General features: G+C 42.5%; 1 protein-coding gene across 2 annotated transcripts in view; it reads right to left on the bottom strand.

The window, feature by feature from the left end:
- CCNY (cyclin Y) overlaps positions 1-17,921 on the bottom strand; it is a 219,650-nt gene that overhangs the window by 118,229 nt on the left and 83,500 nt on the right. The window contains exon 1 of one of the 2 annotated variants that reach the window (XM_058532793.1): positions 16,481-16,664. The exons of the other annotated variant lie outside the window; for it this stretch is intronic. Within the exon in view, the coding sequence (XP_058388776.1) occupies positions 16,481-16,535 (55 nt within the window). The 5' untranslated portion in view covers positions 16,536-16,664. Of the gene's footprint in view, positions 1-16,480; positions 16,665-17,921 lie in introns of those variants that run through there. 2 annotated transcript variants of the gene reach the window in all.

Raw genomic sequence — 17,921 nt, 5'->3', positions numbered from 1 at the left:
CAGTAGCATGTTGTTTAATCTCCACATTTTTGTCACTTTCCCAGTTTTTTTTTCCTGGTTCATTTCCAGTTTCATAGCCTTATGGTCTGAAAAGATGCTTGTTATGATTTCAATCTTCTTAAATTTATTGAGGCTTGCTTTGTTTCCCAACATATGGTCTATCCTAGAGAATGTTCCATGCGTGCTTGAGAAGAATGTGTAGTCAGCTGTTTTTGGGTGGAGTGCTCTGTATATGTCTACTAGGTCCATCTCGTCCAGTTTTTCATTTAAGTCTAATATTTCTTTATTAACTTTTTGTCTGGATGATCTATCCATTGCTGTAAGTGGGGTGTTAAGATCCCCTACTATTATTGTGTTGTTGTTGATTTCTCCTTTTAGGTTTGTTAATAGTTGTTTTATGTACATTGGTGCTCCTATGTTGGGTGCATATATATTTATAAGTGATATGTCTTCTTGATGGAGTGTCCCTTTTATCATTATATATTTCCCTTCTTTGTCTTTCTTAACCTGTTTTATCTTGAAGTCTACTTTGTCTGATATGAGTATGGCAACACCTGCTTTCTTCTGTTTGCCATTAGCTTAGAGTATTGTCTTCCATCCTTTCACTCTGAGCCTGTGCTTGTCTTTAGTGCTAAGATGTGTTTCCTGAAGGCAGCATATTGTTGGATCTTGCTTTTTAATCCATCCTGCCACTCTGTATCTTTTGATTGGAGAGTTCAATCCATTTACATTTAGGGTAATTATTGAAATATGAGGGTTGAATGTTGCTGTTTTGTCACTTATTTTCTGGTTCTTTTGCATTTCCTTTGTTTCTTGTCCCATTTGTTTTGGACTGCCAATTCAGTTTGGTTTTTCTGTCTTATGATTCTTCTAGTTTTCTCTTTGTTTATCATATGTGGTTTTAATTTGATTATTTGTTTAGTGGTTACCTTGAGGTTTGGGCGAAAAATCTTCTGTATGAGATAGTCCATTATCTGATAGCCTCCTATTTCCTTATACTAAGTCAATTCAGTCACTTTCCTCTTCCCCTTCTAAGTTGCTCTTGTTATACCTTATTCTATCTTGTGTTGTGGCTGTGTGTTTACAGTGATGAGGTTAAATTTATTTTTGGTGAATTTCTTCCTTTGATCTTTGAGTTTAGTATTTAAGTGGTTGCTAGCCTATTCCGGTAAAGATCTACTATTTCTCTGATTTTGTCTACCTACTTTTCTCCTTACTCCAAGCTTTGTGTTCCCTTTCTCTTCTTGTTTTCAGGCCTGAGGGCCTTCTTGAGTATTTCTTGTAGTGGCGGTCTCGTGGCCATGAACTCCCTTAGCTTTTGTTTATCTGGGAGAGTTACTATTTCTCCATCATATTTGAAGGATATTTTTGCTGGATAGAGTATTCTTGGCTGAAAGTTTTTGTCTTTTAGTATTTTGAATATATCATTCCAGTCTCTTCTAGCCTGAAAAGTTTCTGTTGAGAAATCCGCTGAGAGCCTGATGGGAGTTCCTTTGTACGTTATTTTTTGTTTTTGTCTAGCTGCCCTTAATATTGTTTCTTTGTCGTTGACCCTGGCTAGCCTTACCACTAGGTGTCGTGGTGAAGGCCTTTGTCTGTTAATATATATAGGAGTCCTGTTGGCTTCGCTTACTGGTATTTCCTGCTCCTTCCCCAGATTTGGGAAATTTTCAGCTATTATTTCCTTGAATAGGCTCTCTGTTCCTCTTTCCCTCTCCTCTCCCTCAGGAATACCTATAATTCTTATGTTACATTTTCTAATAGAGTCCGATATTTCTCGGAGTCTTTCTTCATTTCTTTTTAGTCTTAGTTCTCTCTCTTCTTCCATCTGGAGTATATCTGTATTCCTATCCTCTAAAGTACTAATTCTTTCCTCCATATTGTCAGCTCTGTTCTTTAAAGATTCCAGATTCTCCTTTATCTCCTCCATTGTGTTCTTCATCTCCATCAGCCCTGATAGGTTTTTCTTTATGATTTCAATCTCTTTTGTGAAGAAACTCCTAATCTCATTTAATTGTTTGTCTGTGTTGTCTCGTATTTCGTTGAGTGTTTTTATGATAGCTATTTTGAAATCTCTGTCATTTAGTTTATGGATTTCTGTGTCTTCGGGGTTGATTTCTGGGTGCTTGTCATTTTGTTTCTGGTCTGGTGATTTCATATATTTTTGCATTGTGGTTCCTGTGTTGGTTTTGATTTTCCTCATCCTGGAAGTCTCTGGTTGCAATTTCCACCTGCCGCCACTGTGTGGTGGTAAAGGGCTGTGTAGTCTAAGCCCCCTGCGCTCTGCCCCAGTTTTTCTGCTGCGATCCGCAGTTTTGTTTTGTTTTGTTTTGTTTCTTTTCCCCACTGCGATCCACGGGTCCAGTCCAGTTTATTCAGGTCTGCCTCGGACCGCTAGATCTGGTCGAGCTGCAGACTCCGGGTTGCGGGGAGGGGGGAGCTCTCTCTTTTGCCCTCTGGATCCCTGACGTGGGAGGCTTCTCGTTTGCCCCTCTTTATCCGCTCTCCGGGTTGCTCAGATGTTGATGGTAGCCCTGTGGCTCCTCTGAGCCCTCTGTGCGGGAGTTTCCCACTGGCTGAGAGCGCCCGAAGAGCTACAGTTTCCCGCCGAGGGCCGCCCCTCCCCCCTCTCTGGGAGCCGCGCGGACCGGATCGCTGATCTGATGGGGAGGGAGCGGAGTTCTCCTTACCTCTCCCCACTTCCTCCGGGGGCCCAGCACGTTCCGCTCTCAGATGTGCGGCAGTGTGGATCCCTCCGCTCCAGCTTTTGACTGTCTGGGATTCCGTTGTTGGTCTGTGGCTGTTACTTTTGTTGTATTTTGTGGGGGAAGAATTCACGGGAAAGCTCACTCCGCCATGATGCTGACGTCACTCTCCTGAGCTCATTTCTTAATGTGCATAATCTCATTTAATCCTCACATAGCATAATGCAATAATACTGTTAGCATATCTATTTTACTGATGATGAAACTAAGGCATGGAGAGATTTAAATAATTGGCCCAATGTCTCAAAGTTAGAAATCGGCAGACCTAATACTCAAACCTAGGTCACCTGACCCCACAATTTATTAACCATGTTAATCTCCTAGATCTAAATCCTCTGTGAACTCAACACCCTGGAGAAGCATAAAGGTACTTCTGGGCAGAGCTGCCTCTAGGGTATGGTGAGCAAGGACAACTGCCCAAGATTCTTTTTCTTAGTGGCCTCAGGGAAGTCACGACCTGGAATGCAGCAGTTAGAAGAGGAGCTGGCAATTCCGGGGTGCATTTAACCAATACCCAAATCTACTACCCCCAAAGCCAAGCAAATGGAGCTGCTTTATTCAAGCTTCTGGCCACACGCTGCGCTTTGGTAAATTATATTTCCCTCCAGGACAGTCATACGTTCATTTAAACAGTTAACTATCATTATCTTGACTGAAAAAAACAGAGAAGGTCTGGATGTGTTCTGGGCCCTGACACTACGACAGTGAACTCTGGGCTCAGGATGGGAGCTGCCTGAAGAACCCAAATTTCCCAACCCAAGACGACCCTTCCTACTAAACTCTGGTATTTCTCAATAAAAATACAAACAAACAAGGCTCTTCCCCACCAACTGACACTTGTTTAGTGAACCAAAGTGACGTCAAAGAGGAACTAAACCTGGACATTTCATCTCTTCTGCCATCTCAAGTTTTGTGTTTCACAATACCCAGTCTGATTTTTACTCAAACTATTAACCTGTGGCGTCATCCCTAGAAGATTAGAAACAAAAACAAACACAGTAAGAGCAACTGCCCTTACCTCCCACTGGACTCAGCTCCTGGCCCCTCACTGCCTTCACCCTACTTCTCTCACCTCAGCACAGCCAGGTGCTGCTTAGCAACTGGAGACATTCTGAGAAATGCATCGTTAGGCGATTGTGTTGTAGGAACATCACAGAGTGTACTTATACAGACCTAGATGGTAGAGCCACACCTAGGCTCTATGGCACTAATCCTATGAGACCACCATCGTATATGCGGTCCATCCCTGACCGAAACGTCATTACACGGCGCATGACGGTACTGGATGAAAACTCATGGACAGCCAGGACTGCACTGAGTTCAATGGTTGCATTTCAGTTCGCCCAGCATTTACTGAGTGCTTACTGCGTACAGGACAACAGATCAGCTCTGGCGACGTGCCACTAAGTCCCAACCCTGCTCGGAAAGAGTTCACAGGACAGAACAAGTCAGCTTAAGACACAGGCAGACTGACAGATGTGGGAGTACACGTATCCCCCAATCCCTGCCAGGGCAATTTCCAATATCAATTTCAAGTTCTTTAACACAACCATTTCTACAGTCCTGATTTTAACAGATTTTCCCTTGACCAAGCACACCTTTGAGAAATGTGCAGGATCAAGAAGGAACACCTGTTGCCTGGTTGAGTGCCACCTTCCTCCAAATTATTTTCTGTAACAAGAATACCCCAATATATCCCTTGTCAGTGTGTCAGACATAAAGGCAATCTAGTTGATTCACCATGCTTCTTTCAAGAGAGTATCAGCAAATCAAAGACTATGCCTCCCTGCCCACACTGGTTAGATCGCTAGCACCAGTATGATTCTGGCTGAAGGTGACTAGAGACACATTATTTATGAGCTTACAGTATATCAAAAAAACCCAAACCAAAAGAAATAAAAGGGGAAAAATTATTATGACTAAACACAATGCGGTTGCTCCTCAAATTGTTTAGGTTAAAAACAAAGTACTTCTGCCTGGCCCTTACTCAGGGCCAGGGACTCTGCTGCCCTAGGGTGGGTAAAATTTTCCCTAAAGCTTACTCAGTTAGTAAACAAGAACCAAAAAAATTCATTCCATGTGAAAATTAAATTGTCAATTTAAATATGGAAATTGAGAAATGGCCTTTATTGCTATGTGTAGTGAATTCTTCTTACTCATGCATGTCAGCAATCTGTCACAGAGTGGGTGAGCCCTCGGACTCGGAATTCTGCAGGACAGATTAACTCTAGGTGGTTAGTTTTGCCCATCCTCGTTACCATTCATAGACACCAAAAATAAGATTTGACAAAATACATACCAGATTCGGCAGTAAAATTAAATTTCCCAAACATGCGATCTCTTTTATGTATGAACTAAATGTCATAGGCACTAATATTTGAACAAAAATGCAGACACATTGTCTTTTTTAAGATTAAAGTCCATCAGATGAGAATTTTTTTTCATGTCAAGAATGTCAACGTTGTCCACCATTATGCCTCTGGAAACTTAACCAGACACAGCTGTTTACTGTGTTCTGACAGAGCCATCACCACGGTCAAGCAGACTACATGACTTCATGTAGCTTGACTATAAAACTAACCCAATTAATGCCCCAGCACAGCTGAGATGCATACTTCACTTGCACTACGTATGGATATGCCACTCTCGGTGAATGATGTTCACTGTTATATGTCACCAATTAACGCTTAGTGATCTTTACATAAGGAAACTGATGTAAAATAAGATTATCAGTTAAAGTGCTGAGAAATGACCAACTTGAAGTTATAACTAACACTCAAATACAAGGATCCAAATTTTAAAGATGTCAAGGCCGTAAGGAGGGATTTTATCAATTATACTGCACTCTGGGAAAGGAACTCTCTTTATATTTACTTCTATCTACTCTTTGACTCTCAGACTCTCTTCAAGGAAACAACTATGTACAAATGAAGCAGTCTGTCCTTTGTAATTTACTGCCAAAGTCACTGGTACCAAATGATCACTGTGAAATGAAACAGTGCTTTGCTAAGATAAAGAGCCATATTAGCTTGGCTCCAAAATTGGTATTTTAAAAGAAAATGTAAGTTAAACCATATAATATATAAGATAAGCCATAATTCAATATGTATTAGGAATAAGACACCATGCTCTACTACCCAAAATATTTCCATTCAGAAAACATCACTAATAGACTAATAGAAGGGAAATCAAACATGTTGTCAGAGTGTCTTAAAATTCCTTTTCTGGACTCTGGAACACACCCAAATAAGATATTGAATACCTCCCCTAAAATGCCTTGATTGAGGATTTCAAAAATTTGCTTAGATTTTTCTAAAGTTCTATTATAAATCAAACATACACAATCAAAATACTAAATGGAATTTAAAAATTAAATTGACAATCATGACATTTTCACTACCCAGTGTAGTAAAATGCACAGGTTTATAGTCAAATGATTCTTAAAAGATGCTCATATCTCTGAAATGTCTATTTTTTCACAATCTGTTTTCATCAAACTTCACATTATCCATTATAAAAATAAATATTGAGCAAAAAATAGAAACCAAAAATCTAGAATATCAGAAAAAATCCTGTGAACATTCTGGTAAACTTTATTCCAGTACTTTTATTATGTATTTTTAAATACAATCATGCATCGCTAAACGACGGGGATACGTTCTGAGACACACATTGTTAGGCGATTTCATCATTGTGAAAACATCATAGAATGTTGTTACACAAACCTACATGGTATAGCGTACTATTACACCTAGGCTCTATGGTACTAATATCTTATGGGACCACCATTGTATATGTGGTCCATTGTTGACCACAACGTTGTTATGTGGTGCATGACTGTATAATAGTGTATGGAATATACAAAATTTTGTACACTGACTTTTATTGCCTATTTTCTTCATTTTGAAAGTTATCATATGCACATTACAGAATGTTTAGAAAATACAGAAAAAATAAAAATCCCAAATCCCTCCATTTTGTCAACACTTTGCAGTATTTCCTTCTTTTCTTTTTCTTTTATTAACACAAGGTTGTGCTCTGTGTTCATATGAAAAATAATTTATTTTAAGCATGGTTAGCACTGGAACATTCCTAGATGCCAGCTGGAATATAAAGAAGAACTTCTTGACAGAAAATATCTGCCTATGGGATTTTTTATTTTGTTTTGCTGTATAAAATCTAAAATACTTGCTCAAGTCATTCCACATAAATTTAAAGATAATAACAGTTACTTAACTTTCTTGGTAATGAAATCACCACTACATTAATTTTTACAAAATTCTATCTTAGTCAAAGGGGGGAAAATACTGAGCAATTTTCTTGGTGCATTATCTCAACCATGTAAATAGTTTAGTGTGAGTATAAGGTCCGTAAGTACTGAGGGAGATAGAAGCCTCTGCCCCAAAGAACTGGAAATGCAGGCCCTAACCCTGTGCCCTGAAACACTAGCACATCTACACAGAGTAGCTCTACATAAGGAGATCAGAATCTAGCTGTGTGAAGTCACCAGTACACCGAGTGCACCAGTTGCTGTAATAGCCCAGCCAGGCCTGAGCCCTCCTCTTACACCAGATTCTAGTTCCTCTGATCTTCTTAGAAACTTAACAGTATAAATTATCCCTTCCCTCTCCTGCATTGACATTTAATGTCTCCTTATCGAAATTTACACGTCTCTCTCATTTTTAAAGGGAGGAGGAGAAACCTTCCTTTCATCCAATGTCTCCACTCCAACCCCACCTAAGAAACGACCAACTGCGTCATCTCTTCCCAAACCTCTTGTCAGAGGCGCTATACATGCTGTCTCCACTTGCCTGCCTCCTCCTCACTCCTTAACCCACTCCACTCTGGCTCTCACACCATGCCGCCAAAACTTGCCTCCCCATGGTGGCCGCTGACTAACGCGTGGCTAAGTGCAGAGGCTGCAGAATCCTCTGGACGGCAGCATTTGTGCATGCTCACCATGCCACTCTTCCCCCCAGGCTTTCTTCCTTACTGTCTAGCCACTCCTTTTCAGGCTCCCTCAGACTCATCCTCCTCTTCCCTGCCCTTAAAATGTTAGAGATGCTCAAGGCACATCCCTGAAGGCTGCTTCTTGACTCAGTCTACATAGACCCTCTCCTTTGGCAGGCTCATCTGTACAAGAGGACTGAGAATTATGCCTCGGTCCCAGACCTCTCCTCTAGGCTCAAGACCATTCTGTCCAAGCGCCTACAGTATGTGTCCAACTGGCTGTCTCAAAGGCAACTCATACTCAGACATATCCCTGCCCTCCCAAACTGATCTCTCCTCCAGTATTCCCTAAAGTTCATGGAACCATCATGCAGTTGCACAGAACATAGTTCCCTCACCCCATGTATGCAACACATCCTGTCAATGTTACCACTTAAATCTCTCCCAAACACATCCACTTCTCTTCATTTCCATCATCTCTCACCTATACAACTCATCTCCCCATATCCAATATAGATCATTCTAATCTATTCCCCAGAGCAGCCAGCTGATTCGGACTATGTCTGTCTGTCTCGCACACATCTCCCTCCAGCCCTCCCCTCTATCCCTCCCTCTCTTGCTTAAACCCCTTCTATGGCTTCTTACGGCTCTTAATAAAAATACCAGAACTATTATTATAGTCATGTGCTGCGTAATGATATTTCGGTTGACAGACCGCACGTATGACAGTGGCCCCATAAAATAGTACCATAGAGTCTAGGTGTGTAGTAGGCTATACCCTCTAGGTTTGTGTAAGTACACTCTATGATGTTCACACAATGACATCGCCTGACAACGCATTTCTCAGAGCATCTCCCTGTTGTTAAGCAATGCATAACTGTACAGCCTACACGACCTTGCTTAATCTAGTCCCTGCCGATCTCTCAGGGCTCACCTACATCTCTCCATCTCACTCTCTTGTTACAGCCAGACTGGCTTCCTGAAGTTCCTAGATGGCAGCAAGTCACATGCTTTTCCCTCCACTCACAACACCCCACGCCACCATTACGTACCTAACCCATCCTTCAGATCTCAGTTCAGCCATCATGTCTTCAGCAAAATCTTCCCTGAGGCCCAGTCGATGTCATGTCCTCTTTGTTCTAGGCTCTCATGAAATGTACCCAACGCTAACCATTGGGGTCTGATCTGACTAATGCCCATCTCTCCCACCTGACTATAAACAAAAGAGCAGTAACAGCATTTGTCTTTGTCCAACTTTTAACCCAATGCATGGTATATAGTAAGTACATAATAAATAGCTATTAAATGAATGAAAGAATAATGTATAATCAGACAGAATGTATTTACATATGTATAGAAAGAATAAGTCAATCAACAGAGGTGTCCAGGGCCGGCCCCATGGCTTAGCGGTTAAGTGCACGTGCTCCGCTGCTGGTGGCCCGGGTTCGGATCCCGGGCACGCACCGACACACCGCTTGTCCGGCCATGCTGAGGCCGCATCCCACATGCAGTAACTAGAAGGATGTGCAACTATGACACACAACTATCTACTGGGGCTTTGGGGAAAAAAAAAAGGAGGAGGATTGTCAACAGATGTTAGCTCAGAGCCGGTCTTCCTCAGCAAAAAGAGGAAGATCAGCACGGATGTTAGCTCAGGGCTGATCTTCCTCACAAAAAAAAAAAAAGAGAGAGAGAGAGAGAGAGGTGGTCCAATTTATGCTCCCACAAACTGTAAAAGTGACTTTCCCCCACCTTCCTCCCTAGGTATTAACAGGTATTTTACCAAAAGGAAGGGAATTTTAGACCTCTTGGCTAAGTGGTTCCTGCCAAGAGCTGCTGCCAGGCTCAGGTGGGGCTGCAGGCCAGGACACAGCCTGTGAAGCTAGGTTCCCCTCAACAGTTGGCAACTGTCAGCACTCGGTTTGTTGCTCTTCCTTAAATCTCAGAGAAGGATATAATTGAGACTTGATTTCAGTCTGTCTTACCAGGACCTTCGACAGGCTCCTGCTGACATTATACCTTATTTTTGGCAAATCTTAGAAGTTAATTTCAACTCCTTCTGACCTATGTTACACTGGGTCATAACGAATTTTCCTCATACAAATGTAGAGTGTGTGTGTGTACTATTAAATATTATCATATTTATACACATATTCATTAACATTTATGGGGCACTTCTTATGTGCCAGGCATAATACTAAAGGTTTGACATGCATTGTTTCAGTTAATTCTTACCACACGGCTTTTAGGAAGATTCTATTATCATTTCCTTTTTTTATTTTTTTTTTGGTGAGGAAGATTAGCCCTGAGCTAACATCCGTTGCCAATCCTCCTCTTTTTGTTGAGGAAGACTGGCCCCGGGCTAACATCTGTGCCCATCTTCCTCTACTTTATATGTGGGACGCCACCACAGCATGGCTTGATGAACGGTGCATAGGTCCACACCCAGGATCCAAACCTGCGAGCCCTGGGCCACCAAAGTGGAGCGTACAAACTTAACCACTATGCCACCAGGCCGGCCCCATTATCATTTCCATTTTTAAATCAGGAAACTGAGGGTCAGAAGGGACTGTAACTTGCCCAAGGGTACAAGCTAATCAGTGGCAGCGCTGGCGCTCGAAGCCCATCAGACTGCTCCAGACCCATGTCCCCTATCACACTGCCTCCATCGTCTCTTCTCTTCTCCCCAAGGGATCTCTAGTTAACTTTACTACACCTCTGCCAAACTATAGCCAACCACCAGGAGCTCATCAGGAGCTTGAAAAGAACAATGCTGTTTTGGCTTTTCTTAAGAGAAAAAAATACCAACTTTAGCTTAGTCTTTCCACGGCAAAGGCAGGCCTTGGCCACACAGTGAGCTAGTGCAATGGGTTTATTCTAAGATCCATCTCCATCATTGAGTGGATTTTCAGGCCAGACAGAACCAGATTCAATCACATGCATCAAAGAAAAAGAAAAAAAATTTAAGAGTAATACAATTTATCTTTTGAAAATAGCTTTTTTGATTGCACCCTTGCTGGCCTGGATGGAAAACTACAACATGCACTTAGGAAGCAAGTATTTTAAGCATACAGAGAATAACCACGTCCCTCCCTGGAAAATGCTCATGACGTACCATCCCTAGGCACACAGCAACACGAGCACCCTCTGCCCACACCATTACTCCTTGTCTACTTTTATTCCTTGTCCACTTTGTAAAAATCAGCTTTACTGAAGTAATAATTTACATATAGTTAAATGTACCCATTTTGAGTGTGCATTTCAATGAGTTTTGACAAATTTATACACCCAAGAGACCACCTTCACAACGAAGATGTAGAATATTTTCATAACCTCAAAAAATGCCCTTGTGCCCCTTCCCAATCAATGCACCCACCCTCACTCCCACCCACAGGCAAGCCCTGATCTGCTTCTATTATAAACGGGACTTATCTTTTCTAGACTTGCATATGAACGGAAGCATACAGTGTCTACTCTGTCCACTCTTTACTTATGCATCTTATCCGATGCACTCTGTTTTGTACATGTTCACATTTAATGCAGCTGTTGTACTGGATACAGGAACACTTTATTCCAGTGATTCACAAAGGCCGGTTCAAACCACACTTACATACATGCATGTGCACACACACACGCACACAGTGTGAAAACACCAAAGCCCGAGCTCAGGGCTCTACCCAGAGCACGCTGTCATCAGCCCTGGTACCCCAGGCAGACTGAAGTGGAACAAAGCCTGGGAACCACTGGTTCACCATGAAGCCGAGGAGATTTCCCTTTGACACTGGCTGTCATAAAACTGAGAACCAGTCATGACAGGCCCTTAGGGCCCTCTGGAGTTAGTTAAACCTCATTTTATGTTTTCAACCCCAGTTTTCTGTTCTCTTTCCTTCCATTTTTAATATTTGATATCTTACCAAGTGTGATGTATCAGACAGAAGAGGGTATGCTCGTTTCCTCAAATGGACTGAGGGCGGGAACGGGACTCAAACACTGTACGCTCTTCCTCACCCGTCAGAGGGCTCTTCTCCACACAAGCTGAAATGCTCACTAACCCATCCCGAGTGCAGCCAGTCTCAATCCTGGCTGCGCAGGAGACCGACCTGGGGAGTTCAAGACATACTGTTGCCTGGGTCCACCCCAAAAGCTTCAGAGTCACCAGGTTTGGGGCGGGGCTCAGCCCTGGCAGATTTAAAGGCACTCGGGGGATTCCACCGGGCAGTCAGCTAAGTGGCACTGCCCTGGGGTCAGCCTCAGGCAGGGACCCCCTCACATCCAGCCACACTACTACGAAAGACCCCACAAAGGCCACACTCTCTGAGACCTGCCACAGTTCTTCATTCCAGTATGTTAACGCCTCAGTCTCTCTGGTACCATGTCCTCTGGCAAAGTTCACTCCACGTAGCATGCCCAAGTGCTGCAGCTTAAGCAGAAGACTTTTCAATGATGCTTAATAAATCTGTGATTGGTATGCTGAGTTTAACCACTAACTTAAAGCCCCTAAATACTAACAGATCCTATTTCTGCTCTGCACAAGACACAAATATACTTTGGAAGAGTGCACCAATGTATCTTAGAAACTGTTTCCAAGACTGTGATTCCATCTGTCTGCGCCAAGACAGGAAACCCCGAGGTACGACGGCTTCTCCTCATGAGAATTCAATCCACTAATAATGAATGAACCGCAAAGCCTATTGCGATACACGGTCGGGTGGAAATCTGGCTCCTTCCTCAGAACAAACTGTGAAGTTGTTTCTGTGAGAGCGCTTGTCTATGCAGAAATGATCATTCAGAATACTGTGCCAGAGGGGAAGAGTTTCCAGAAAGATTTCTGGCCTCAAGTAAACATTTCACTTTTGAGATAGAGTTCCGGGAAAATGGATATTGGCTTTAAAGTCAGTGAAACCACTGGTTCAGCATCATAGAACTGATACTTTAATATTCCAAACTGTTAAAGAAATTTTAAAATTTCTTTTTTTAAAATGCAGTATTTTAAAAAATATACTGCACACAATCCTGACTTCCTAATCAGAGTATTTTAAACAGTATTTTGCTGTTCTTGATGCCTGTCCAAAGTCGTCTTCACAAACCCCAGCAACTATGTATCAATACGGTGAGCTGGTCACTGAGGTACGCTGGGCTATTTGTACCAACACTGTGGATTAGACATTTCTCTAGAATTGTCCCTAAGAGCAAACAGGTTCTCAGCAAAGGGACTTTCTAAAATCAATGAATGCATGAGTCTTAAACCATGAATTTCGTAACCTTTCTGTGCCAAGTCAGGCACGTTTGGGGACATACATCTTGGTCCTCAGCTGAACTCCTGAGAGCTTCAAGACTGGGCTCTGGTCACGTCACTTATGAGCTGGGTGACCGTGGGCCAGTGCTCAGTTAATAACGGACATGCTTCCCTGAGATGATTCTGCGAGTGTCAAATGAGGTGAGTGAGAAAATGCTCTGTAAGCCACAAAGCACTGCAGAAATTCAAGGGATTATTTACTACAATCAAAATATAATACCTAAGATTTGAGAGCTTAAGGCTGGCAGGGTGCTGTTCCTAATGCTCTACGTGTATTAACTCATCCAATCCTCATGACCACTCTGAAGGAGGTATGATTACTACCCACTTTGGGCAGATGAGGAAACTAGGCCCTGAGAGTCAAGCAACTTCCCCAGGCCCCGGGCCCTTCAGTAGCTGAGCCAGGCTGGGAAAGAAGCCCAGGCGCCTGAGGCAGAGCCAGGCTCTCGCCCTCTCTGCTCTGCCACTTTATTTCTGGAACGGCGATTACCTGCCCCAGCCTCAGTCTCATTTCCACACTGAAAGGCCGACTCAGACGCCACCTGAAGGGCTCTTCTCTAACCCTGATGTTCTACTCTGTCATTTCTATTAGGTGAGTAGAAAAGTGACCTTTGGATAAGTGCAGCCTTACTGGAGTTCAGGAAGAGCAAATTAGAGAATTTTCAAAGGACTGTGTCTCTAAAAGAGTTCTGCTATTTTTAATCATTTACCTAATCTGGCTATGGCCAATAACCCAGGAATGGAGGCAGGCCAAAGTTCTTGGACAAAAAGTTTCCTGCATGGTTCTCCAAAGAGACTCAGTCATCAAAACCAGACAGACATCTGCCTTCATTCAACAAACTCAGGAAAAAAAAATTCCTTAATAAAGTGTTAGTTTACAGTGTACCAAAATAACCTGCCGCTTTTAACTAACACCCTCGATGCACATGCCCCCTCTCCCAAAAAACCCCCTTTCAGTAGAAAGCTATGAAACAAATGAGAGAAGACTATCTATAGAAAGCAGAACTGAAGTAGAGGCAAACATCACGCAGATGAAACACCGCCTGAAGAGGACCAGTCTCATTTCAGGAGAGGGAGGGAGGCGGGAGCTCAGCACAGAGGACACACTCACAACAGAGGTTCACAAGTCAAGTGACATTTCAGCCCATTAACAGGCAGTAACTGCCGATGATTTAGCACCACCAAACACAGTCTGAAGTCAGCCAAAGACTGCAATTAAATGAAAACCAATACTGTTCTATTGTGCCTGTAGAGAAAATGTTATAAGGGCCTTTCTCTAGCTAGACAATGAAATGAGTCAATATTATTTAGAGATAAAGAAAATAGGAAAATAAAAAACATGTGCAAAAGATAAATCAATATCTTCATACTTAACTAGATGTTAAAAATATTTTGTTTTGAATGGCAAAATTCTGTCCTATCCCTTTAGCTCTTAAGGGACAAAAAAAAAAAAAAATCCTTGCTTTATCCCAAACCGAATGAAAATTAAGAGAAGTCTCTCTTCTTGGCCCTAACCATTATAAACCAGAATTGACTAACTGTAAACATAAAATAGCATATTTCTAAAGTTAATAACAGTTCTCAACTTTTTAAATAATAAACAGCATACCCGCCATTTTCTGAACATCTGTTATGTGCCAGGCATCTTGCTACTTAGGCAAGATTTAATCCTCTCAAACGCTTGTAAGTCAGACGGGGACACTGAGATCAGAGAAGTCAGGAAGCTGTCCCAAGTCACACGATTTGGCAAGCACTGAAACCAGGGCCCCGGATCCAATTCTAAGCCCAATGCTTTTTCCAAAACACCCCAGCTATCTATATAAAATTGTGGCTGACACCAAATGAATGGGCTAACCCATCCTGGAGGCCACAAGGCCAGATGGAAAGAAGATTCCAGAGAACAGAGGAACCAAGAACTAGCAAGCGATACAGAGAAGCGTTTAAGAGGACAGGCTCCGGAGCCAGGTTCAAATCCTAGTTCCCCTACTTAGCAACCTGACGACCTGAGGCGGTTACTTCCCCTCTCTGGACCTCTGTTTCCCCGTCTGCAAAATGGGGACGACATGAGCACCTACACCTCACAAGACTGTTATGAGGACTGACTTAAAATTCACCCAAGACTGAGAACACTATCTGGCATACAGGAATTACTGTATTCGTGCTTGCTATTATTAAGAAAAACATCTGAAGGGAATGTAGAATGACTTGATTCAAACCTAACAGGCTACTATATGAGCAAGGAAAGAAAAGAACAAAAATGTAACAGTAAACAAACAGGATGAGCTGCCAGAAATGGCATTGTGAATGAGAATGAGTGGCTGAGCTCAGGAAACGTGGAGGGGCTGCCCATAACTAGAGGAAGTTCATTTCAGACTCAGGTTCCTGGAGTCTAGCTTGGAGAACTCAGGAGCAATGGAGTAGGACCAGCAGGGCAGTCTGAAAAAAAGCCAAAGGGCATTAAACCGAGTCCCTGACAAAAACAACCTGCTGCTTTTAAATACCAAAGGGAGTTGGAAGCTACGACTTGGCCTTTGACTGGAGGAGACCAGCAAGCTCCGGCTCTGGGTCGTCAAGGTGGGCGGGGGGCTGCATCTAGAACAACACAAGAAAGAGCAGCACCTGGGGACGACTGGAAGGCGCTGCTGCGGTAAACCTGACAAGCTGAGCAATGGGAGACATTGGGATTTACTGCAATTAAAGAGAGCACAGCATGAAACACCAGGGTTGAGTTAAAGATTAACTGTGCCTTTGATCTGTGCTACAGGATGAAGACAGTAACTTCAGAAATGAGAGAGTAACAAAAAGTCCATGAAAGCAGGATGCCATCCTAAAGAAGAAACTTCCTCTCCTTCCACACTTGGCCTCAGAAAGGTGACCCAGGAAACGCATGTAAGTGGGCTTCTCGGGAGGGGGCCAGCTGAACACCTGTGTGCTGCACCCCCTGACCTCAGCCAGGTCCTCCAGACTTCGTCCTACACCCAAGATCCAGCACCAAAGCAGACCAGGCACGGGACCAGGGCACGCAGCCTGTCTTCAGTCAGACGACAGGCCTAGCAATTCAGCAGGCTGTGACATTAACAAAGAAGTGGAAATGAGCAAATTTACATTTGGCCATGACGTGCTCAAATTTGGTTAAAAACACTACAGGGTACGATTCTGAATTAGTAAACAATGACACATTTTTCACCTCAGTCAGACAAAGAAAGAGTTCAAATAAGATTTCGAAATGAGAATTCAGGCTCATTTCCACGTAGACTTCAAATTAATAGTTAAGAATTATTCTCCATTCATATTCAGCTTAGATTTGACAAGCAAAACTGCCAAAAGAAAGCATCTGTTTTGGCAACTTGAGAGCGAATTTTTTTTTAAGTTTACTTAACATTCAGTTCCTACTTTTTAGGTGAGACTTTGTTTTTATATTCAAATGAGATTTTGAGGTAAGACAGTGATTTCCTCATGATTTGATTACCAGGGACTGGACAAGGTGATACTGGATCCCACATTCCTCTCTCCAGAAGCCCCATCGCAGGTGCGGGTTTTACATCATTCAAATCGCACTCTGGCCATTGTCATCTTTTTCTGGACCTCAAATTGAAGATATGCAGGAATAGTAGCTGTAAAGTAACCAAAAAGCCTCCTGTGCCAAGTCAGAGGCATAAAAATATCATCACAGCAGCTTCACACCTTCAAGAGAAACAGGAGGAGACCAGTGAGAAAGACTCAGAATATCCGGGGGGCCTAGTTTCTCAAGCTAGCTCCATCCTGCCCATTAGGGGCATGCAGGCCAGATTCCACAACCTGGCCTCTGCTGCACACAAGGCAAACAATCCAGAACATTACCAAGCTCTCTTCCAGCCACAGAGGACAAGAACCACTCAGCATTGTTATATATACCCCTACACACAAGCAAAAGAGGAAGCATTATGTGGATTTCTCTAGAGAGCAAAGTGGTTTACATGAAAATTTCTGAATTTATACTGTGGGAGATCAGAATTGGCCACCTCAAAATATGTCTCTTTACCTTGATTATTTTCTCTGAAAGACACTTTTACTTCCTCCCCCACCCCCACTAACTGCCTAAAAGAATTTAACTCTGGGTATGGATAGACTGGGAGGGTCCTTGCTAAGCCCATTCCAAGTAAAAATAGAAGTTATCCTTTGTAACAGACATTTACATTTATAAGGGAAATCTCTATTTGTAAAGGCATCTCCCTCTCTGTACCGGGAAGAAGGGGAGATGACCTCATCTCTAGAAACTTGTTAATGAGGAAGGTGAGGCCTTAAATCTGCATAATAACCTTACTCTTATTTACTGTGCTTTCTGGTAATCTCCCATAACTGACGCCCCCCACCCCCAACATCCTCCTTTGTCTTTCTATTTAAGAGGCAAACTTCCCCATTTTGTCGAGAAATTCAGGTTTTCCGGGTCTCTCCCATGTATACATGTTATAAAGCTTTGTTTGATTTTCTCCTGCTATTCAGTCTCATGTCAATTTAATTGGTAGCCCAGCCAGAGAGGACCCAGAGTGGGTAGAGAATAGTCTTCCTCCCCTTCAATATACACGATGGTACTTCCACTATTTTATCTGAACAAGAGAGACAGCACAGGGTCAATCAGGAAAGCACAGGCACAGGACCCCATTTAAGAACAACAGAAAATTAAGAACAGGAGTCACCAAGACTTCTCACGTAGAGAAAAATAAAATTGGATAAGGAAGAAATCATTTGCAGGACCAAATTCAAACTGTCCTTTAATAAGATATGACACCCATATTTCTTTTTTAATTAGAAAGTTCATCTAGAAATTAGTAATCAGTCAACCTATTTCCTAATTTCAGCAGAGTGAAGACAGTCACAATGTTATATCAATGACCAAAAAGTGCTAAAACCTAAGAAGTATCATATGTATA

Source organism: Diceros bicornis, chromosome 36, assembly GCF_020826845.1.
Source record: "Diceros bicornis minor isolate mBicDic1 chromosome 36, mDicBic1.mat.cur, whole genome shotgun sequence".
In the NCBI taxonomy this organism is placed as follows: Eukaryota; Metazoa; Chordata; class Mammalia; order Perissodactyla; family Rhinocerotidae; genus Diceros; species Diceros bicornis.
Note: the sequence above shows the minus strand (reverse complement) of the source record. Positions and strands in the feature narration are given on the sequence as shown.